This window comes from Lagopus leucura, unplaced genomic scaffold (genome assembly GCF_019238085.1).
Source record: "Lagopus leucura isolate 7727_CA_CO unplaced genomic scaffold, USGS_WTPT01 Super-Scaffold_73, whole genome shotgun sequence".
NCBI lineage: Eukaryota > Metazoa > Chordata > Aves > Galliformes > Phasianidae > Lagopus > Lagopus leucura.
In genome coordinates, this window is record NW_024962252.1 from 37,941,621 (window position 1) to 37,965,226 (window position 23,606).

A 23,606-nucleotide genomic window follows, 5' to 3' on the forward strand; every position below is an offset into this window, starting at 1 on the left:
AGCAACTTTTTTAATACATACCTATGCTGTTTTAGCCTTAAATGAACAAAATTGAAAACTGACAAGAGCTAATAAAAGCTATATCAAGCATGACTACAAGTTTACTACATGCAGAAGACAATCAAACAGAGCTCATTCCTCAGCATTTGCTGAACTATTTTTCTTTATGAAATAGAATAGAATTTGCTACTAGGCTAATCTTTTTTTTTTTTTTTTTTTTTTTTCCCAAGTATCAGTGTGTCTTGCATACTGCAGTGTATTGGATAATAATCAAAGGACACTTCTGGTCCTAAGTGATGATTTCACAGGTAAAATTAAAACTGACAATTGAATGAGTTGTCAAAATGGCAACATGGAGAAAAGCAACCTCACATGCCAGATCTACTTAAATACCTCTTACTTCAAGGTAACATTTTTCTTTCTTTACGATACACAACAAATACTGATTTTATGCTGTACCTGTATGCCAGGTAGAAAATTTGACTTGTTCAGGTACGAAAGAAAGAACACAGTAGCTGTCCCACTTCAATTTAGGTCTCAGAAGATTTGACTAGAACAAGCAAGGAGGCTTCAAAGCCAAAGTGCAGGTAGGAGTTGGCTCAGTCGAGCATGCATCACCTACCTTTTAAAAAGGCACTATTAAAACTGAAGACATTATTTGAGCAGCTAGTCATTTGCAGAAGAGCTTAAGAATGATTTTCTTGGGGTGGGAAGAAAAAGACCAGCCAAATAAATTTGTGTTACTTTTATAGCAAAAGAAAAAAGAAAAAAAAAAAGAAAAAAAGAAAAAGCTTCATCAGGAAGGACGGAAGGACAGGTGCTTCTTTCAATGCAGCTCAGTTGTGAGGTTCTGAATCCCAGCTGGCATGATTCAACACAGTTAAACAATGATAAAGAAGGTAGAGGACTCGACAATAACCTGAGGGTCCTGTACCACAGCCTACATTCAACCTCACAGCAGGATGCAGACTTGCAGACCTTAGGTTATGGGACAAATATTAAAGAATGATTTGAGTTGGAATGGAACTCACAGATCATCTAGTTCTAACTCTCCTACCACAGGTAGGGTTGCCAACCAATAGATCAAGCTGCCAGGGCCCATTCAACCTGGCCTTGAACACCTCTAGGGATGGGGCATCCACAGCTTCACTGAGTAGCCTGTTTCAGTGCCTCACCATTCTCACAGTAAAAAAATTTCCTTGTATCTAAATCTCCCCTTGTCCTATCAGTAGGCAGCGGTTCCTGGTTTTTCGCATCTTTAAACGCATAATAAATGCCAACACTAACTGACTGCTTGATATAGGAGTTCTCCATACTTCTGCCACAGACAATTTTTATGAAAAATAAAGTATCTGAATTTTCTTATTCAGCATGAGCATCTCTTAATTACAATTTGGGCTTTTTAATTACCTAGCTAAAGTTGCAAACCCCTTTTCACCCCTACTTCCACCTGTGTAGGAATGGCTTTGATAAAATTTTTTGCTAGAGTAGGAAGTATATTTTTGATTTCTAGGATTCTGGAGATATGAAAAGAAGCATTTTGTATTTGGGGGATATTTTGCTATTTGCTGTTAATAACAAATGAATGCTTTTTTGTTTCTGGTTAAAAGAAATATATCCGTAGTCAAAGAAAAGTATTCAACTTTAAATTCCATTCTAATTGTACCCAGTGGTGCAAAACCAAAGCTACTTGAGGTTTTTATAGATAAAGAAATGAAACTAGCATGCAGCTCCTTTCAGTAGCAGAATCACAGCGTCAAAAAGTTATCACCACTTGCACCACAATCACACAATGATTGTGAATTGTGGTTCCAAAACTATGAACCATCTCCATCTCAGCTTTAAAACCAAAAGGAATTATGTAATGTTCCATATAGTTATACAACAGACATAAAATTTAACATTTAACATTTTCACATTAATTTTTGCAGCTAAACCATCCAGGTGTCAGCATATCACAAAATGTTTTTCATTATTTCAAATGAAGGAAAGCCTCACAGTAGCCTTACATTTACATTCATATTTGAAAACTGGTTTCACACTGTCCAAAATGGAAAATACTTGTAGATTTTAGGCAGGGCAAGAAGTTATCCAGACAGGTTCTCTGACAGATGTATATTTGAGTGAGAAACTTGTGAAGAACTGCTTATGTGGTACAAAAAACATTACTCCTTACGCCACGGGTGGCATGTTCCTGTAGGCTAGCTCTGAACAGAAATCAACATACTGTTAGTAAGTAACAAGTCATTGTAACTACACTAGCAGCTGCCATCTGTGATGAGGAAAAGTTGTTCTGTGTTTTTCCTTGCAGGAACAGTGCATTACCTCCCTCACTTCCTACTAAGGAGAGGACAAGTTTTATGTTTTTCATCCTCCCTTATCACAGTTTTTACAGTACACTATCCAATTGGTCTTCATCACCAGTTTAAGCTGTCTTACTAAAGAAATCACAACAAGACCAGCTTTTACACCTGCAAGAAACTACCACATTGTAGCACTGATTTTTGAAAGCTGTTGGCTAGGACTAACATGACAGGAACAAGAAGTAAGGCTGCCAACATAGTGCTCTTTTGTTAAACGGATGGGCACTGATACTGCTTTGCATGCTGTTGCCAGTCTCTCTGCAAAGATGAAAAGCAGCATTTATATTGGCAGAATTTAAACATGACAGCATTAGCATTTAACTCATACATGCTGCAGAGAGAAGAAATAAGATTATTTTCCTTTCTAGCTAAGTTATATGTGCTATTATGCCACCTTTTCCACTTTCTCATCTGATAATTTCATGAATGAATTTTAAAGCTCTCAATTATGCTTTCCCTTCTATCATGAGTCTGCTTTTCCTGACTGCTATTTTTCTTCCAGCTAAAATTGAAAGAAAAAGGGGGGAAAAAAATTAGGCCAGACCTACAATACAGACAAAAGCAGAATAATTGGTGACTCAGACACATAAGCGAAATCTCTGAAAGCATTTTTCCAGTTTGCTTTGGACAATAAAAATCCATGGAGTTGATAAAGGACATTACGCCATTAAGCAGAGATGTCTACAGGAATATTCCACAGAAGATGGTACTAGCCTGGGAAAAGAAGGTTAGATTAACACATCTCTATTTTATACTGGAAATGCTGCTAGAGCATTTACAGATGAAGAAACATAATGCATTGCAATTAATTCAAAATTTGAATTTGCACCATGTTTTATAAGATAAACACTACATAAAACATTTAAACACTAAGCAATAACAGCTAATTAAATTACAAATGATTTATACCCAATATCTTCAAGAAAATCTTACATCTTTAGCCTCTTTTTATGCTTTTAGCACAAACTACTTCCACGGGACCAAAGTACAGTGTGTAGTTAGTGAGTGTCAAGTATCAGTGAATTTTCTACCTTTTTTTCAAGCCCACTGTGTTTCCAAATTCTCTGCATATCACAGAGATGGGGACTGTGCATTCCCACATAAGTTCCCCAAATACTGCTCCTCTCATACTTGCAGGATCGGCCCTTTTCTGCCACCTCACGGCATTTGTACAGAAAAGAGGCATAATTTACATTAAAACTGAAAGAGAGGCCAAGACATTTAATTTCTCTTTCATGGGAATCCACTGCTCCATCACACTTGGATATCTCTAGTATTTCTGCCTTTTTCTTTCTTTTTTTTTAATGTCTCCAAGACAAATTCCTGTAGCATTCCATTTCTCCTCCTTCAACAGCCAGCTTTTCTGTGTTCTGTGCTGACTGATTTATGGAGCTATAAGAATGTGTTTACCCACTTTTCTGCCTTTACGTTCAGAAAGAGGTGATTTTGTTTTTCTTTTTTGCAGGCAGACAGATTCTTTGTTTTTCTCCAACTCACTGCAGCTGACACCTTCTGATAAAGAGAAGGGCTACTGAGGAAGACTGTTCAGGTAGCACCACAGAAACCATTAGCACAGCAGTATAGATACAGGCTCCATATCAAGACAAAAAACGTACTTCCCCTATGGCAACTCCAAAGAGCTTTACTGGCTCCAGAAAATGGGCAGGATAGTTTTTCAGCTGCTTTATGCCAGTTTTGAGCTCAAGTCCTACTTTCTTGTTTACAACCAGAGGACACCTTACCAAAGGGAAATCTGGACTTATGTTGGTGAAGCTTCCTCTCAAACTGCCCCGAATTAATCAGACAATATCTATCCATTTCACAGAAGAACCATTAAGCTGGTATTTATTTTACCTAGGTATCTGCTTTGTCTTGTTAGAAAAATGCTTATCTTAGGTCATACAGACCTAGAAAACACTTTCACAATGAAAGTGCAACTCAATCAAACTGCAGTTAACCATTTCCACTGAACTTGCTGAAGCACTATTCATTTTCAAGGAACATGTAAAACAATAACTCAGCTCTAAAAAGATTTGGTAGACTCTCTTCATTGACAAATGGTTAGTGGTACAGCCCAGGAATAAAAAAAAGTTTCAAGCATTAAAATCTCACTGATCTATCAACTCTACTTTGTCTCAACTCCTCTGTCTCTCAGTATTGACCAACACACTGTAAAGCTTAAGTAGGTACTCCGTGTCATTTGTTTGAAGAGAAGAAAAACCAACAACACTTGTAGACTTTTGATGAAAAAAGAGACTGCTGAGCTAAGTGGTAAAGTGGTTATTTGCTAAACCACGTTTCCCAAAATCATCTTTTCCTCTCATTAGTGTGCTGAAATACTCAAATACTCTATTGTGCTCAATGAGAGTTTACATCTATGGACAAAAAGTGACAGGATCAAATACTTCTTGCATTCAACGACCAGAAGAGAAAAAAAAGGGAAGGGAGAAGGAGCGGAGCGGAGCAGAGCGGAGCAAAGCAGAGCAGAGCGGAGCAGAGAAGAGGAAGAAAAGCAGCCTGAACAGATAAATGAAAGAATGGAACTTGAAACAAATGAGTATGTTCTACGACATCACATAAATGAAATGAGAGCAAGAATTAGGCCAAATGATAAGAGAATGACTAGAAACAGGAGCAAGGGAACAAGAATTCTTCAACTGGACTGAATAAGACAACTGCTCTCCCACAGTTGATGTATTCCCTGTTCAGGAGTCTATTTCTGGTGTTGCCAATCAAGAACAAGTAAGATATTCTGTCACTCATTCCAGCCTGATGCATCCACAAGCCTATTTTAGAAATAATTCCCAATGCTGAAAATTTTCCTTAAAGATGTTTACTTGTTCACTTGCCATTGAGGAAGATTTTTGCAATCCACTACTTTTAAACCAGGAAGTTTCACGATACTTTTTTCTCCAGTTAAAGCTGCTCTGGGACTAAACTCTTACTTTGTATCTAAGAAAATAAAACATTTACTCTAGCAAATTTTTGTTTTCTATTCGGCTTATGCTACAGAGGGAAGAAGGGAAGAGGGAAAAAGAGCTTCAATCTGCAGATGTAGTCCAAGTTTTAAAAAACTAGCTGTAGAAGTTCTGACTCTTTAGCTCATATTGCATTCAGAGAGGAGGGAAGTAGATAAGAAGAATTATCTAAGGCAGCAGTCTCCCTCTCCAAGAATAGATCTTTTATATCCTAAAAATACAAGTTAACTGAATCAACATATGAAGTTGTTGAGTCAAAAAGACATGCTAGCACAATGTGGAAAGAGAAAGAGAACATATCTTAAGAAGAGCTTTGTCAGTCAGCAGCTTGATAAATTCCATCTTGGAATACTATAGAAATCGAGTAATGTCTTCAATATGTACATCTGTAGACTTCTGTTCTTCAGTGATAAATATATAACCTAACTGCTGAATTCTCTCTCCCATGCTCACTCTTTAAATTTTCTGACACTGATGGAGGGTTTTTGATTTATTGGCAGCTTCTCATTCTTAGTATTTTTCCTAAGTTTGATGGAGCACTAGATTTCCAAGAAAGAGAAAAATAAAATTTTCCTTACCTGAATTTTGTCTTCTCTGAACAAGGATCTGCTGCTCTGTCAGGACCCACCCTGTGTTGGTTGCATTCAGCAACTCTTTTTGTATTCTGGCTTCACGGGGTTGGTCAATGTCTTTCTCATCAGAGGTTTTCTGGTTGGAGAGAGAAAGAATGGCAAATGTACTCTGCCTAGTACACATGTTTTTTCTTGAGTCTGTATTCCAGCAGGGTGACTCACAGTTTAAATCTGTTTGTCTTTCCTTGTAATTTTATGGCTTTATACCTCTGTCAGTAGAGGAAATGCTTGCAGTTCCACTTGCTGGGCTACATAACAGGCCTCCCAGCCTTGGTGGAGAGAGGGAAAATCAGCAGTTTTCCAAGTCTCATCGAGCAGGGGATTTTCATTCAGAGAAGACAAAACTAATGAAGGCACTTACTTTTCAACTGCTAGTTACTGTGATTTGTCCACAGTATGTTTCAGTATCATGTAGTTTTTTTTCTGCCTTGCCTCAGAGACCCTAAAAAAATTCTTCCTACGGGTTTTCTATAGCTCTCAGCACTATTAATATCTACTGAGTTTGACAGAGAGATATGTAATGAACGCTGAGATTAACGCAGGAAAGGCTGTTTGTTAAAGAAGATTGCCGATATGGCTGATCAGTTTCAAGACTGTAATTCAGCTGCTTAAGAGGATCTGAATGTGCTTGCTGTCAGAGAAAAGGAAAAGCAGAAAAAGTATTTTTATTCAAAAGACCACCATGCTTGTCCACTCTAGAAATAAGCCTTTGAGGGAAACAACAATGACAATAATCAGTATTTGAGAGACTGGCAAGGGCTGAAGGAACTATATCTGCCGTACCAAGCCTGAAAAATAAAAGCAGAACGTACAGATATGCTACCTTTTTACAATATTCACTACTTCCTGGAAAAGAGTTCTTTCATCAGTAGCGTAACTGACTTCTAGTCCTGTAATTCCCGATCTTGTGAGCAAGGGTGCTTGGTCTCTGCTCCCTAGAAAATAAGTAAAACAGATCATTACATTTTAGAAGGAATTGCAGCACTTCAGTCAACAGAATATAGAATGAACTATAGAACAAAACATTAAACAGAAAAAAAAATAATACATTCTCTTTTTACCTTTAACATAACTAATTCCACACACTTATTCTGTCCCTCTTGGGTGGAAAAGTTTGTTCTTTTCACTTGGTAAAATAATATTACAGTAATAATCTCACACAAATTCTTCCATATAATTGAATTTGATTCAAAAGAGAAATATACAGGAGTTCAACTACTGGAGAATTATTTTTGAGTAGGAAACATTAAAGCACTATGCGATGGCTCACACAATATGTATCATATAGTATGTATTTTAATTGCCAGCTTAGCATAGTGCTTTGCAAAATGCTTTGAAGAATTAAAATGCTACGTAACATTACAGTTGTCATTTATAAACTTCTTGAAAGTATACTTCTTAAAGACACTGCTAAGTCACTAATAGAAATGGAAAAACATCAGCAACTTCACTCAGTGCAAATTAAGTGTCTGCACTGATAATGTGTGTATACAGCTAAATTCTTATGCATGCATGAGCTGATAAAGAATAATATGCAACACATACACTGTATTTTCATTTTCTCTATACAGCGGATTGTATCTGATTAAGGCAATAATCTGAAATTTTTAAAAGCATTTGGCTTTGACACATTCTTAAGACCTTGATAATTAAAAAAGTACATTTTCGGAAATAAATGTTAAAATGAGTACTGTAATTTGCAAAGCAATAATAATACAAAAAAGGAAAAAAACTGTATCAATATTGAGTCACTCCCCTCAAGAAGTTCTATCCAAGAAAATACTGACAGCTCACACCACTTAAAGCAAGAAATGTCACATTATCATTTAAACATCATTTCATTTCACTTCACTAATAAAAACAGATCAGAACCTTCCCTCAAATATTACAGGATATCTTTACAGAAAGCCTTTTCTTGATAATTTCGCAGAGAGGCACACACCTAGGGAGCCATAGTTTTCTATACTGTGACAAATCTCACTTAGTAAGTTAATGGAGACAATTTTCCTAAAGATAGTAACAAGCATACATACCAAAATAAACTTCACTGAGAATAGTAAGGACTTAGCATAACATGATAAAACATCCATAATACTTTGAAAAATAAACTGGTAAAAGAAGGAGCTGTTGCCTTATTGCTGAATTTATTTTTGGCAGGCTTTTGTCAAGACTTTTTAATTTTAGACAGTATTTTGTGGTTTAATACTCTTTACAGTGTCAAAGAAACCCGAAAAGAAAGGACTTTTAAATATTTTTTACTAGCCTAAACCAGTGGTACTCAACCTTTAACAGCTGGAGAGCCACTTCTTTCTTTACTAAATGGAGTTGTAGAGCACCATAAACATCAAGTATCAACAGTGTGATTTTTTTAAAATTTTTTTTTATTTTTTTAAATCATGACACTTCAATGTGTGAGGATGCTGCCTCATCATCATCACAAATTGATACATCACGACATGACACATCAGCATCCTCTCTCCCAGCAGCACTCTGTCTTCAACCCCTTCTGGCTGCTAGGAAGAAGTGGGGTGGAGGGGCGGAAGGGGCAAAAGGGCGAGTTTTTCCCCATTCTGTCCCACGGCTGCTGGGTGGGAGGTGATCTCTACTCTTACCTGTGGGGGGATCCCAGCAGCTCCTTTTCTTTCCCCCTATGGGAGGGGAAACTTCAGCGACTCCCACACTGCTGGTCCATTTGCTCAGTGCTCCCCGCGCTGCCTGATAGAGTGGAGCGCCGATCAGACGCCTACATTGCGAGAGCCGCCTGTAGGGCCATGAAGAGCCACATCCGGCTCTAGAGCCACAGGTTGAGTATCACTGGTCTAAACAAAGCCAAAAAGGTACAATAGAATAAGGGCCCCTGTTTAGATCCTGAAAGGATCAGATAAAACCACAAAAATAACCCTTAAGTAAAATATAAAACATACTGTCTTGCTTTTAACATTTTCTACTTGTAGCTATCCAGCAACTTGCGTAGGAAACTAAAGGCAGGTTTTCCTCTTTATACTTTCAGAACACTGCAGGAGCTTGTCCACAAGCATGCAGACAGAGATATTTTGAACATATTCATATTATTTCTGATTTACAGCCCATGCAATGGTTCTTCAGAAGACATAAGCAGGAAAACTCTACGTTTAATATGGCCATTCATCCAACAGTCAACAAGACAAAATTAAATGAGCTAAACAGCAATATAGACACTCTATTATATTTTGCTTGCTACTGTTTGCTTATTATGAAATAAGTATTTTTGTAAAGTATGTGAAAAAAAAAAACAAAAAAAGAAATAAGAACCTTGGCTGGAGAGTGTCCTGTCACTATCAATCACTATAACGCCAGTGATTTCTTTTTTATCAGTATCTGGAAGTGCTGTGTCTGATGAGACGCAATAGAATAAAGCACAGATCGGATCAAACTCTGGGTCTGGTTCCAAATCTCGTCTGGTTCGAGCATGTAACTCCATACTGATGAGGGTAAGGTGTTGGACCTACCAACAAATAAATACAACAAATTAGTATGTTTTGGACCTTTCTTCAAAATCAAATAAAATAAGAAATTATTAACGCAAATGAGCTAACTGTAGACACATGGTCATTCTAACTAAAAGGTCATATTCTAAAATAATTAGAAGCGATTAAACAGGCATCTCTGGATCTCATTTTTTTGCTAAAAACAACATCTTACAAGCAAATTAACCGCTTAGAGCACTTTTATACTCAATTATTAAAATTCAATATGTTTCTGAGTACTGTCTTCTTCTCTCAAAAGCAAACACAACAAGCAGAAATCAACATCAGCAATTATTAAATTCTTTCAGTATTTTCAAACAGTTTTGTATATTGAGCTGAATTCAGTTTCCAAACTCAGCACCACTGTTAGTCTTTATTTTCCTTTTCCTCCCTTGCCCAAGACTTGCAAACAGGCATGAAGACTAAGTCTCTTAGAGAGAGGCATGAAGAATACTTATTTTTCCCTTCACTTGCATTAATGAAATTCCACAACGCCTTGCTTTACCTTTGTGTAAAATAGTTTGTATTATGAAACACTCACAACAGTACTTAATACTAATACTATCTTGTTTCTGTGTTGTCTTGTTTAATATAGCCAATAAACTAGACAAATGAGTGAATTGGAGGGATTACAAGGGAAAAATTGCAAGCACACCTGACCAAGCAAGCTGCCCTGAGGGCCCTAGATTTGTTCATCCGTCAGTGAAACAGAACTGCACTATCAAGCTGCATCTCCATTTCCTGTAATATCTTTAGTTTCTTGTTGTTTCTCTCATGTTGTCTACTTAGCACATAAAACTATCTCCTGAGCTTGTCTGTAAGCTGGTTGCAGCTAACTCCAAGCAACGGGAGTGGTGACTAATAGGAAGGAAACACGTGCCAGCCAGCCAGCCAGCAGCCAAATATAGTAGTACTGTATTCACACTGCATCCCCTTCTTCAGCACTAATTTTATTTTCTTTCCTCAGACCAACCACTGACACACATGAAATACTCAGAAACACTCTTTGAGATACCTACCACCTTGATAAATGCAAAAGAAATTGGCTAACGGATTCAGAACTTACCATGTAGGGATTCAGAGAGGGTCTCACTAACATTCAGTCTGAAGCCTCCTTTCATAAGGAAATGATCCGTGAAAGTTACCATCAACTAATTTTTCCAGTATTATTTTTATACAAAACACTACTATTTCCCCCTCCTGATTCTGTCTTTGTTTGTTTAAAGGAAGTTTTACCATCTTCTCCACAAAATATTGTGAAATTTAGTCCAATTGTATCAAATAAAGGCAATTGAAAATCGAACTAAAGTAGTAGAGCAATTACAGCTGCACACAGCACACACTGACTGATCTTAATTCAGGCAGGGACCAAGGAGGAAAGGTTTTTAAATACTGCCACTATGAAACTAGTTTGATAAACTGTCACTTTATAAAATCACATATAAAGTAAGTTACCTCATGTAAAGATTTTGCTTCTTGCAGGTTTTGCACACTGACTTTAAAACCGTAAGTGTTATTTAAAGATGGTCCTTCAATCTGAGAAGTCTCTTTCTTTGGAGCACCAAGGGCAGCAAACTGATTCTATTGAACAATAACAAAGAAACCAACACTCACATACAAATACTGAAAAAACTGGAGGTAAGTAAATTAATACAGTGTTGCCAAAATTAAATGAAAATTTACCAATAGAAGTGTAAATGCTACAGTACAACTACTAAAGGTAAGCTTTTACTATCCTGTTATTTTTTCAGCAGGAAAACTACAACTGAAATAATTTTAAGGAAACCTCGCAGTAAAGCAAAAGCCAATTTAAAATGCCTTAAAAAAAAAAAAAAATATATATATATATATATATATCATATTGGCTCTTTTAGAAGGGTGAAGACAGGGAAACCAACAAGTCTCTGTATGCTCTACCAACAATTTATCACAATACCCTGCATAGCTTACAAATTGTAAAGCTGCTATATCGAGGGTACACTTACCCACTTGAACTGGGTGAATACCAGTATGTTAAGAACAAAGAAGATTATTGAGTCAGATCCATGACACACCTATTCAATTGCTCTGTTTCCAATAAGGGAGCAGAAATATTCTTTATAGAAAACATGAGTGATCAAATTCACACCATCAGTTTCCTTTCTACTCTCTCAACACATTAGTGCCATTTACAGATTGCTCATGTTTTCAGAAAAGACATTGTCTGAAAACCAACATATACACATGAAAACACATGAATAAATACATGTTTATATATATCCAAGGCAAATAGCAACAGGACTTAAAAAAGTATGCTGTAACCTAAAAAGCAACACAACATTCTTAGATGGTCTCTTACTGTTTCATTAGTGTTTCACTACCCTAAAATAGATAACACACTGTCAAAATCCAAATTTTTTTTTTCCTGCAAGTTAAACAGAGTTCTTCTTAACTCTGAATGGATACTGACTCTGCAGGAATCACACTCTACCATTTTAAATATATTTTTCCAGATCTTAATAGCAAAAGAAAAAAATAAAACCAACATAGAATAAATTTTAGAAACAAAGTTCCAAAAGAAAACATGTGTTAGAGCTATCTGCTTAAGAGAAAGAGAATGGAAATGTAAGTGTAGCATAACAAAAATAAACCTGTATGTAAAATCTTTATTTACCTTCATCTGTGTGGTTAGAAGTACTCTTCGAAGACCATCAGGATTAATTCCTCTCTTATGACACAGTTTCTGGGCTTTTGGTTCTAAAAATATACAGGAGCGAAAAACTGTTTAGCCTCAATAATACTGTCCAAACATTAAGCAATATGCTGCAAACAATCAGAGGTGTTTGTTTTTACATCGTCAAAAAATATTTATATATGAACAAAATTAACATTATTCTCTCTCCAATCCAAGGCAGAATGATTACAATTTGATATCTGTGGACATTCAGAAATGCACAAAACAAGGCCAATCATTTACCGTATCTTACATTGTTATCTTGAGTACTGCAAAGTTATTTCTGCAGCACTATGTGCGGAATATAATTTATTAATGGCAATATAACCAACAAAATTGTGAAGTTCTCCAAATAAGTTACATGCCTTTAAGTTTTTAACTAGCACTTCAGAGTTCAGACAATGTCAGGAAGCACAAAGTTGTTCTGCTTTTCAACTTCTGTCATAATTAGTCACTTAAACAATAACGTGCAGGCCTCTTCCTTTTCAAAAATGGTTTAAATATAATTTTGTGAGGGTGAAGGAATTTTCTCAACGTGTCAAAAGAATTATATCATATTCAGGAATGCTTTTTGTGTATCATTAAGATCACTTAATGGATTTACCTGTTGATAAAGGAGTAAACCCAAGAACTTCGTGAATTCCGTCGTGACTTTTTCTCTGTGTGATGGGTGTACTATGTAAGCAAATGGATCCAGAGTTTCCAGGATCAACATTAAGTAGAAGTGGAGATGTGTCAAAGGCCATCTTAACGTCCTCTTGGGTGGATGGAGAATTTTGTGTGCTTCCAACAGGCGCTACTTTATTTTCTTCAACAGAAGACAAAATAACATCCTGACTTCTCCACTCTGCATCTTGTAAATTGGACTGCTTGGGATCTGGAGATGCTACTTGTTGCCAAGGTGGAAGCACTGGAGAATCTGGTGAACTGTAACTGACATAATAGTCTTCTTCCTCCTCTTCCTTATCACATTCTAGAGCTGAAGCGGTAAGTGTCTTCCTTTCAGATGTAGTTTCATTTGAGTCTATGTCACTTTTAATATTTATAGAAGCTCCTACAGCACTTACAGACTTGTCATAGGTTTCCCTGGTTTGTGCTTTTGTAGGATCTGCCACAGAAGCGGGAGAGTCCTTTGTAGGCACTATAGGTCTTCCACCTTCCAGGCTTGACAAATTTAAATCTTTAGCTGCTTTTGCTACTTCTATAGATTTCTCTCCAGACAATACTGTGGAGCCGAAATTCTCAGCTGTCTTTTCCAGCTCAGCAGGATGATTCTTAGGCAATTTCTTGAAATGTTCATACTCTTCTTTGGCATGAAGCCATATCTGAACTTGTTGCTGGCTTGGAGCACACTTGCATGGCATTATAACAATTTTTTTGTCTTTGCTAGTTTTATGGCTATTACCTTCTCTTTTATTAGCAGCAGAGTGACCAAAACGGGGAGGTGACCCTGGTCTAGGACCTTCAGTCATTGCTGAAAATGCAGTCTTCCAGAGTCGTAGCCCTTCTAATGAAAAGTCTCCCTCAAACTCAAGCAGGTCATTTGGAAGCCTAGTTTCTACAGTGAGAAGCTGTCCTCCAATCTCCCTGAAAAGAAAATAGTTTGAATCATTGCTTTAAACTATACTGCACAGGCAGTTTTTGAGACTATACACTAGCAGAGTTCAGCTAACTAGTCTTCTCACAATACAATTCCTGTGGGCAGTATCCATCTTTTACAAAGCAAGCAGGCATACTTTCACTAATATCAAGCAATAAAAAAAGAAAGTGTTATGAATGAAAAAGGATGTTTGCAGAGGAAGTATAGTAATTTTCAACTTCAAATGTACATGTAACAGATGAAATCTTTCATGCAGCTGTGTCACGTAACAGCAAAAGATTGTTTACAGGAATAAATTAAACTTAATATAATTACAAGCATATGTAGATAGAAATGCCTTTAAGACAGTACCTTGGCTTTTCTGGAGCATCAGAAGGATTACTGCAAAATGGTTCCTGATAAACTGTTTCTGTGAGATCATGATCCAGTAAAGTTGCCATGATTTCTTCACGACTGGGTGGGGACATAAGCGGCTTAAGAATGTGAGCAGTACGAGGTGTAAAACTTCCATTTTTTGACTGTGAGGGAGAACTGGTGGATCTTGGTGAACTATCCGGAGTTGGAGTTAATGCTTCATTGTTTCTTGAAACATATAAGTCTAAATCCACAGAGGCTGCATCCATGAGTTCACCATCAGGAGAAGACAGTACGGATGTAAAAGAGGTATTAACTGAATCAAGTGGTTGACAGGGTTCAAAAGTGGTTTCTTTTCTAATGTGGCTTTGAATCCAGTCTGAGCTGGTTGGCTGAGGAAGGTTAAGAAATCTCTCTTTATTTGTATTTCTAGTCAATTTAAATTTTTCATTTAGGCAGACCTCTGTCTCTTGCATACAAGAGGTATCAATAGAGTTAGATCTAGAAGTTGAAGGATGAACATTTTTCCTCCGTTGACTATGACAGTGGTTCTCGTTACTATCCAGGGAGGTTTTCTCAAAAAGGTCAGGGCTCAGAGAACCAGGTCTTATCCACTTACTTGTGCTTGAAGAATGCTGTTTTTCTTCATCAGTTTTTTGGTCATTACGACATAGAAAGTCATTTTCTGTTGTTTGTACAGAACCAAGATCTTGAACTGCATCACTCAGAAATTTTTGGGGCAAATTTTGATCTGCTGGGACAAACTGGCTTGCAGAGTAATAACTGCAAAATCCAGTTTGCCCTATAGTATTAATATCAAAGTTGTAATTATGGTCTGGAGATAAGCTATCTTCAAGGGAGTAACAGCTTTCAAAACCAGGGTCGGAAAAAAATATAGGGCTATCATCAGATACAGAATGATCAACACGACTAGTGACCTGTTGGCTTAAAGACTCCATTTTTGAAAGTTTCGGTGTTTTTTCTTTAGGTTTTGTACTCCTGGGAGCACGTGGTTTTCTAGGTGTGGCTGACCGTGACCTTTTGACTGCTTTGTTCTGTTCAAGAGGGCACGGGGTACCTCTGCTCAGCTGTGTTTTATCTAGTACTGGTTCTTGTGTAACATTTGCATTCTGAGCTTTCTGTTGCCTCTTCTGGAGCAATTCCTTCAAAACAGCCAGGCCAGACTGTCCCTCACTGAATGCTGATGGCGCCACTATAGTCCTGTTCTTATACTGGGAAATGGGTTTTGGTTGCGTGGTTGTTTCTGACAGAGACTTCTGTTTTACTGGTTCAGGTTTAAAATGCGACATTTCCAAAAGAAATCCTTTCTGTTTTTGATCCCAATTTAGTTGTTTCACTGGACTCTTCAAAGAGGTTACAAAACAGTTTTTAGGCAACTGAAGAGGCCCTGGACTTTCCTCAGATGACTTAAGAACAGAAGAAGAAGGATCAGAATGCTTGGATGCCTCTGGTATACAAAAAATCTGCTGTTGATTACTATCTTTACAATGCAAATAACTAGTCGAATGCAACTGATCCATCTTTGTTGAGTCCGAAGACTCACGAGCTTCACCTAATTTCCCAGCTGATGGTAAATATCTGTTTTGGAAATTTTTTATCTCTTCTGCTTTTACAAAGGTCTTATCTTTAGAGATGCACACATTCTGTGTTACCTGAGTTGAGTGATTAGATGAGTCAAATATGTTTTTAATGAGAGCAGATTCCTTCATTCTAAATACAGTACTTTGAGTCCTGGGCCTTTGAGAGCTCACTTTCAGTCCTTCTCTTCCAGATGCCACAGGAGTTGATGTGAAAGATGCATGAGGGTTTTCTCGTGGAGCAGGCAAACACTGCGCATCTAAAGGTTTATCAAGTTCCACCAATGCATGAAAACGGTCTGATGAATTACCTTGTGTATCAGCTGCTGAGGGGAACGGTGCTGATGGCAGATATCCTGCTGTAAAGCCAGGAAGAGGACCATCTCTCCGATGATGAAGCGGCTGTGAGTTATAAGACATCTCAGGCAGATCTTGATGTTTCAGCACAAACTTCACTTCCGTGGTAGAGTGATTATTTCCTTTTTCATCTTTAAATACCATGCGTTTTCTTGAGGACGTTTTTTCTGTTGTTTTCTGTCTTTGTTTCGTTCTAGGTTTCTTCTTTCCATCCTCTGCTGTTTTATCACTCTGATTCATCTTTTTCTTTTTCTTGGTGGATACAGTAGGGCTAGCAAACTTCTTTTTACATTTCTTAACCTGAGTTTTTGCTCGACTATTTTTTCCTACATTAGAATTAACAGTCCTGTTGTGGTACATATTACCCCTACTATGTAAAGCTTCCCTGTCCAGGTTGGTCAAAATTTCTTCTGCTTTTGGATCAGTGGGAGACCAGCAGCGAGGTGGTGATGTGTTTACTGGGCTTGTGCTTCTCTCAGAAAGAAAACCTAATTTAGACATAACATCACTATAGTTACAGTCACAGTCTTCAGCTTCAGCATTATAGGATGGTGAAGGAGGAGAAAGGATTGTGTGAGTCCTTTTTCTGAAAGATAAAGTTCTTTTAATGTTATTTTTAGTACCTGTTCTTTGCAGTTTTCCAGCTTTTTTCTTGGTTGACTTATGTTTTGCTTTTCTTTTATGACTTTTCTTTGGCGTTAGTGGATAAATAGGATATTTGGTTGCAGGAGAGTCGGGAACTTTTGGCCAAAAGTCTTTTAAAGGTGCAAGCTTTCTATATAAATTCATCTTTTCTTCTGTGAGTACCACTCTTTCCTCACTAGAATCTACTTTCCCTAGTTTAACAAGCATATTTTTTCTCCCTCTAAATCTATTGATGATAATATATTTAATAATAACAGGTGGCAGTTTTTTAGAAAGTCTTCTACGTTTTCGAGACTTCTGAGACCCATCCAAACTTTCAACACTTTCTATTGGTTGAGGTAGATTAATTTTTGAGTTGTGTGCGACAAAGCTTGATTCACTGTCTTCAGTCTCATAATTTACCTTTCGTTTAGTTCGAAGTGTGTATTTGTTCCCACATAATCCAAATGACTGCTCAGTTTCAAGAGATCCATCTCCAATTTGGCAGTCAGTACAATGAGCAGTACTTGTAGGCATTTTGTTTTCAAAAGCCTCAAAAGGAACTTGGACTAAGTCACTAGGTAAAGCACTATCCTTATCAGGAATATTACTACAACCATTACCTTGTGTATAGCAGCTTTCCTTCACTGATACAACATCACTTACAGTTGCAGGCTCCTGATGATTGATAAAACTATATTTCTTTTTATTCAGCTTCAACCTGGACTGTTTGTTACCTTGCTGTAATTTATATGTCACAGGAGCTAACTTTTGTGGTCGGCTAAGACAGTTCGAAAGAACAACACTAGGAAAGAACATATAGTGTGCTGCTTGTTGACTGAGACTTGGCTTTTCTGTTTTATGCTCCTGAAATTCTTCATACCTAATTTTAAGCTTATTAAGGCCACCTTCATCAGCGTTATTTTCAAGTGAATGTACAACAGTTCGACTGCCTCCTGAACAAGACACCAACTCACAATTTTCTGTAATTGTTGCTGGAAAAAAACTATTTATACTTGCGCTGCTGGCTTTTTCATTTAGTTCAGAGGATATTTTACCTTTGGAGTGGCCAGAGTGGCTCAAATCAGAAAAGCTAAAAGAGTTTTTATTCAATATGCTGTCACCAATGTGGCGGCCCACATGCATAAAAGAGACATCTTTCTCAGTCTTTCTAATGCTAGTATACTTCCTGCTAGGTATCTGTCTGCTCACTGATGAAATATCATCTTCATACTCAAAAATATTATTTTCACATGAAGGAACTGGAAGAGTATCTTTCTTGTTACTCTCTTTATGTGAGTTTTCTGCGTGGGTACTATTGCTGAATGATGTTGGGTACTTTGCTGTGTAAGTGCTTTCTTTTGTAAGAGAATGAACTGAAAGTTCCGGTCGTGTTTCTGTGTTTGGTTGCGAGAGTTCTTCGACTAGATCTTCGTTATTCAAAACGTGGTTAGAAAGGGCACTTGTGTGTTTACACTGAAAAGTAATTTTAGCAGAAGATGGGGGTTCTAGTGTAGCAGCATCTTTGTGAAAGATTGAGGTCTTTACAGACATTTTGCTTGTTGCAATGACGGAGGAGTGAGTTCGAGAACTTTCATTATTCAAAGGATTGTCTGAAATGGAAGACAAGCAATTTTACTCTAGTTTTCCTGTAAAAAAGAATAACTAAGCTATTAATTATTGTAACGATATTTTCATGAAAGCCCTCCCACAATAGAAACCAAAACAATACTATTCAAACTCACATGCCATTTATGATCATGATAACTACAGGCCCCAAATACATGAGCTGCTTTATCAAAATCACATCTTGAGACACAAATACATCTGTGTCTCAAGATATTCTGTCAGTTACTTATAAATTATGGGCTTGAATATATTTCCCAAAGATTTCACAATGATTTGCTTAAAGAAGGCTTCTGAAATCATTTTCAGAAAGCTAAATACAAAGACATTAACTTTTAAAAAAGCTTGTATCCTGCTTTGTCCCTGAGAAGTATGAATGCTTCCTGGTTCTGAAAAAGAAAGTAACATACTTAAGATGATTTTTTCCATATAGAAAAGTAATTCCACAAAAAGGTGAAGTATGATCTTACAACATAGCAAGGGCTTTGTATCAACCATCCTGTGCAATAAGTGTAAGATAGTTTGCTGCACTTTTAAAGCAGAGCAACCCAACACTCATTCAGGTGTCTATACGAGGAGCTTGCCCCATTTAGTTACATCATCAATTCATACCCATGGATTAGTATTTCCACAAAGGTCTACAACCAGCTGTGGTACTTGTCCTGTGAAGACTTGCGGTATGATAAATAGGACTATTTCTCTCTTTCACTGCTACTTTCACCACATCTACTGCAGGATAAGGGTGTGCAGACACCTGGTAAGTAACATATTAACAACTACTATGCATTAATTGTGTGCTTTTCTTAACCACAGTGAGCACCAAGCAACTTCAAGAAGTTTATTCCACTTCAGAGGCAGATACTACAGAGCTGAGGGCACACAGCAGTTTGTTCATGTGCCCAAACCTCTAGCTGAAATGCTGAAGGGGGACATAAATTATGAAACATGCTGTATGACTTGCAAATACGTGTTGAAAACTGTCGTACTACGTGGGATATCCTTTAAGCATTCATCTTTTAAGTCTAAACCAATTTGAAGATTATCCAAGATTCATAGTGCCTTCACCTTCACAATTTATTTGCAGGTGGGTGAAAAAAATAAAAGAAAGTCTCAATCTGTTTCTAATAACATTTTCAAACACAGAGTTGCTGAGCTGTGAAACATCTGGGAGATGCAGCCTGTGATTCTTTGGGTGTAGGAGGAGCCATTCATACAAAGAACGAGGATGATAATGGAAGATGAAGAAAATGGGAGTTCAGTGAAATGTCAAGTGAACATTTGGAAGATTACTCAGATAAGAAAATTGCAAAAATATTTATAAATCAGTCAGATGTTATGGACACTGAGATTCGTGCGGATAACCTTTTTTTTTTCTTTATAATTCAGATGACCTAGACTGAGATCTGTTTTGAATATCTCCTGTTTTAAGAAGAATATGCAGTGAAATTATTATTATATAGAACTATTTTATGTTTGATTAAATGAGAACAAATAAACTTATTTTAAGTGGACTTTCTTTTTCTCCATGAGAGTATTCAAATATTTGAAATATTCTACAGTTTACAGTTATCCAGTTATACAGGATACAGTCTTATTAGCCAGAAGCATCCCTTTTTACAGGAAGTTACAATGTACTGCAAATAAGGAAATTACAATTCTGTATTTTGCAAAAAGTCATTTGAGTAGTACATCAAGTAACGTATTAACCTTACCATTTATACCTACAAAAGCAAAGGATAAAAAAACCTACACTTGAAACAGCAATCATGAAAGAATAGTTCTGACTGTCAACGTAATAAGCATAGCTCATTTTCTTCAATATGGAATTGTTTATATTAACATATTAAGACATGTATTTTATACACTGATATAGGATTCTTGTTTCTTTGTCAAATAGCTACAAGAGATACTAACTAATACATAACTAGCAATAGATTACATTCCTTACCCTAAGACCAAATGTAGCAATAGGAAATTAAGTATATATATGAGCACCAACAAGATTTTTACACTACCCCATTTTTACTATGGATTAAGAAAAAATTTCTGTACAAAAATGATGCTAATCACTATTTAAAATTTTAAAAGGTATTCAAGCATGACTAATACAATGTCTTTTAATCAAAGGACAGCAATTACTGTTGATCAGACCAAGAACAAAAATGAACTTAATACTGCGAAATGTCAGTATACAGACATATTTCCCCTTCCTCCATAGTGGGTTCTGTACATTTTTCATTTTTTGCTCTGAATTTTATAAATATGAAATTATGCAGCTCGTCTAATGGAACAAGTAACAACATTTATGTATTTGCCAAATCTCAAAACTTGCATTCTATTAACCATGGTTATTTCAAACAAAGACAGAAGGTTAGAGAGATAGCAAAATATATCTCTAAAGATTAATTTATTTTTATAGATTTTTGAAAGGCAGTTTTTTCTGCAGCAGTCTTCTACTGCATAATTTCAAGTCTTGTTATCCCAGAACGTGAACAAGCAACCTGCAGAATGAGACAGACTCAAAAGCTCTACATATTTTAGCACGGGTGGTGTATATTTGCAAAGCAAAGTTAACCATCTAAATTTACACAATGTACTGTTTACAACAAAATCACAGCAGGATAAATGGTCCTACAGAATCTTTAATTTCAGCACCATACTTGCATAACAAATAATAACAGAAAAATACCCCTTGCAACAAAGAATTTATCCATAGAACTAATCAAATGATACTCTTTTTTGAATCACTGATACAGTAGGAAATAAAGATCTTGGTAACTCCCTGTGGGTGTTGAGATTAAAATACTGTTGACTTTTAAGGAAGATGTTAAAGGCCTGCTTCTGAAATCCGTTGAAAATAATTCCTCCCAGCTGAGACAAGAATCAAAGACATTCAGTATATCCAAGAATTAGCAAATTGATCTGAAGGTAAATTATGATTCAGGTAGCAATTCAACTCCAAAGCTGTTTTTCTGTTTACTTACCACCATTTTCATCTGCCGTCCCATCTAGCTGAGGTATAGAGAGATTAGTTAGGAGCATATTGCTACCACTCCACTCCATTTCTTCCTCTGAAGACGAATCCTCTTCTGTTGAACTCCGATGCATATTTTTGCAAACTGACCTACAGAAAATGATGGAATCAACTAATGCAGAAAATACCAATAGAAAATAGGTAAATACCTTTAGCCATATGAGGCTTAAAGGCTGTGTAACTTGGGTGAGCAAAGTGAAATAAAAAATGCGTTATATTTCTTACTAGGAAACTCAGAGTATCATTATTACTTTAACAAGCAAGAAAAGCAGTCAAACATCTAACATCTACAGGGAAGAACAGCAAGTTTTACTAGTTCAAGAAGTTAGAGAAGGGAGTTAGATGCTTAATTTTCGTAGAATCAATAAGGTTGGAAAAGACCTCTTAGATCAAGTCCAACTGTCTACCTACCATTAATATTACCCACTAAACCATGTTCCAATTTCACTGAAATTTAATTTAATTGCTTGAAATTTGTGGACTAAATCAACTACATAATGTGCTTTTAGTTTAGCTGTTAGGAAAACCATTGGGGACAGCATGGGAGACAAAGGTGAACCTGAGTGTGCAGCATACCTCTGTAGCAAAGATAGCCGCACCCTGGACTGTGACTGCAAGACTGTTGACAGTATTAGCAGCTGTGCAGCTGCATCTGGAGAAATGTGCTCAGTTTTAGGCTCAGGGTAGACACCAATAAAACTGGAGCAAATCCAGCCGAGGGTCACCAAGGTGACTTGGGGCAGTAGCACGTGATAAACAAGTGCTGATCCAAAAAGTAAGGTCTACTATTTTATTATGTTGATCCACAACATCAGAGGCAGATGCTGGTGTATGTTCCTGTTTGACAGATGGCAGCAGAGGGGCAGTCTAACAGAATGGCATCTGACATGGAAGTATGTATGAAGTAAGAGTGTGGAATCGAATTGCTCCATATGGAAAATCTGTACCTACTGACATTCATCAATGTTTGCTGAGCATTTATGGAGACCAAGCAGCGGATATGAGTATAGTGAGGCAGTGGGTGGTGTATTTCAACAATCTCACTGTCATAGCAGCTGCAAAATGGCAGGTCACCTCTGCTGGTGTATATTTTTATGAGTGTGGCATGCAGGTTCTTGTTCATCACTAGCAAAAATTTATAGCTAATGGAGTTGACTAGGTTAAAAATTAGTGTTTTGTAACTGAGAATTTCTCTACCAAATAGTCTTGTTGTGCTCTTGGAAGCTGTTGTAGTTTCCATGGAAATAAATAGGAGGCATTACTTCTTGAGCAACCTACATGTAAAGGAGGAGGAAGGGTAAGGAAATAGGATTTGCTCAGCCTTGAGAAAAAACTACGATCCTGTTGCACTTATGAAATACGCAGTGGGCAGATAAAAAGAAGAAATCAGATTCAGCTGTCTGTGGTGGCACGAAAGGGGGAAAAGGATAGAGGGTTGCCTTGGGAAACGTTATGTACAAGTGAAGCATTCTTGATGAGGAGGATGTTCAAATACTGGAACGTGTTGTCCATAAAGACTATGCAATCTCTGTTCTTAGAAATACTCCTAACTTGTCCAGCACCTTAACTCATCCCAGTCAACTGATCCAGTCAAAACTGTTTTGATCAAAGCAACATTTAGATGCTTCTTCCACCCTTGATTATGCTATGATTCTGTGCACAAAGCAAATCTTTGTCAACACCAGTAAACCAAGTCAGGATTGAGATGACTTCTGCAAAGAACAACTTGAATCAGTTGGCATTCCAGCCTAGCATTTAGATTCCAGGAAATTTTGTCTGATGCAGCATGATACTGCCATATGGCTCTTCAAGAACCAGTTCATGCCTCACTGAATTTTTTTCTCTCAGTAGTAATCAAACCCAAGCTGACTAATTCAGTCACTAGGGTACTGTTACACCCTGACATTTTTTGCATAATCTATTATTCCAGTATATTATTTGATACATCACAAGATTGCTGGATTCTCAATAACAGAAAAGTGATAGAATGTTCGCATTAGGAAGCAGTACAAATAGAAGGAACCATGAACAGAAATGGATCACATCCATCATGAAACTCCAGCTGGCTCCCTGTGCATGATCAGAATCATGCAGGGGACAGAGCTACCCATGCTCTCTTCTGAAGTCAGTCCAAATTCTGAAAGGATCACAAGTGGACCTGCAGAGATCTCCATGGGGTAACACCTGTTATGTACTCCATAGTGCCTTCTGTTGGAGATGA

At 37.0% G+C, this 23,606-nt stretch overlaps 1 protein-coding gene across 1 annotated transcript in view; it reads right to left on the reverse strand.

Moving 5' to 3' along the window:
• Positions 1-23,606, reverse strand: part of REV3L (REV3 like, DNA directed polymerase zeta catalytic subunit) — a 112,712-nt gene that overhangs the window by 22,494 nt on the left and 66,612 nt on the right. The window contains exons 12-18 of the mRNA XM_042884841.1: positions 21,336-21,475; positions 14,144-18,338; positions 12,797-13,779; positions 12,133-12,215; positions 10,935-11,060; positions 9,265-9,457; positions 6,797-6,908 (exon numbers count right to left, since the gene is read on the reverse strand). Coding sequence (XP_042740775.1) covers positions 6,797-6,908; positions 9,265-9,457; positions 10,935-11,060; positions 12,133-12,215; positions 12,797-13,779; positions 14,144-18,338; positions 21,336-21,475 — 5,832 coding nt within the window. The remainder of the gene's footprint in view (positions 1-6,796; positions 6,909-9,264; positions 9,458-10,934; positions 11,061-12,132; positions 12,216-12,796; positions 13,780-14,143; positions 18,339-21,335; positions 21,476-23,606) is intronic.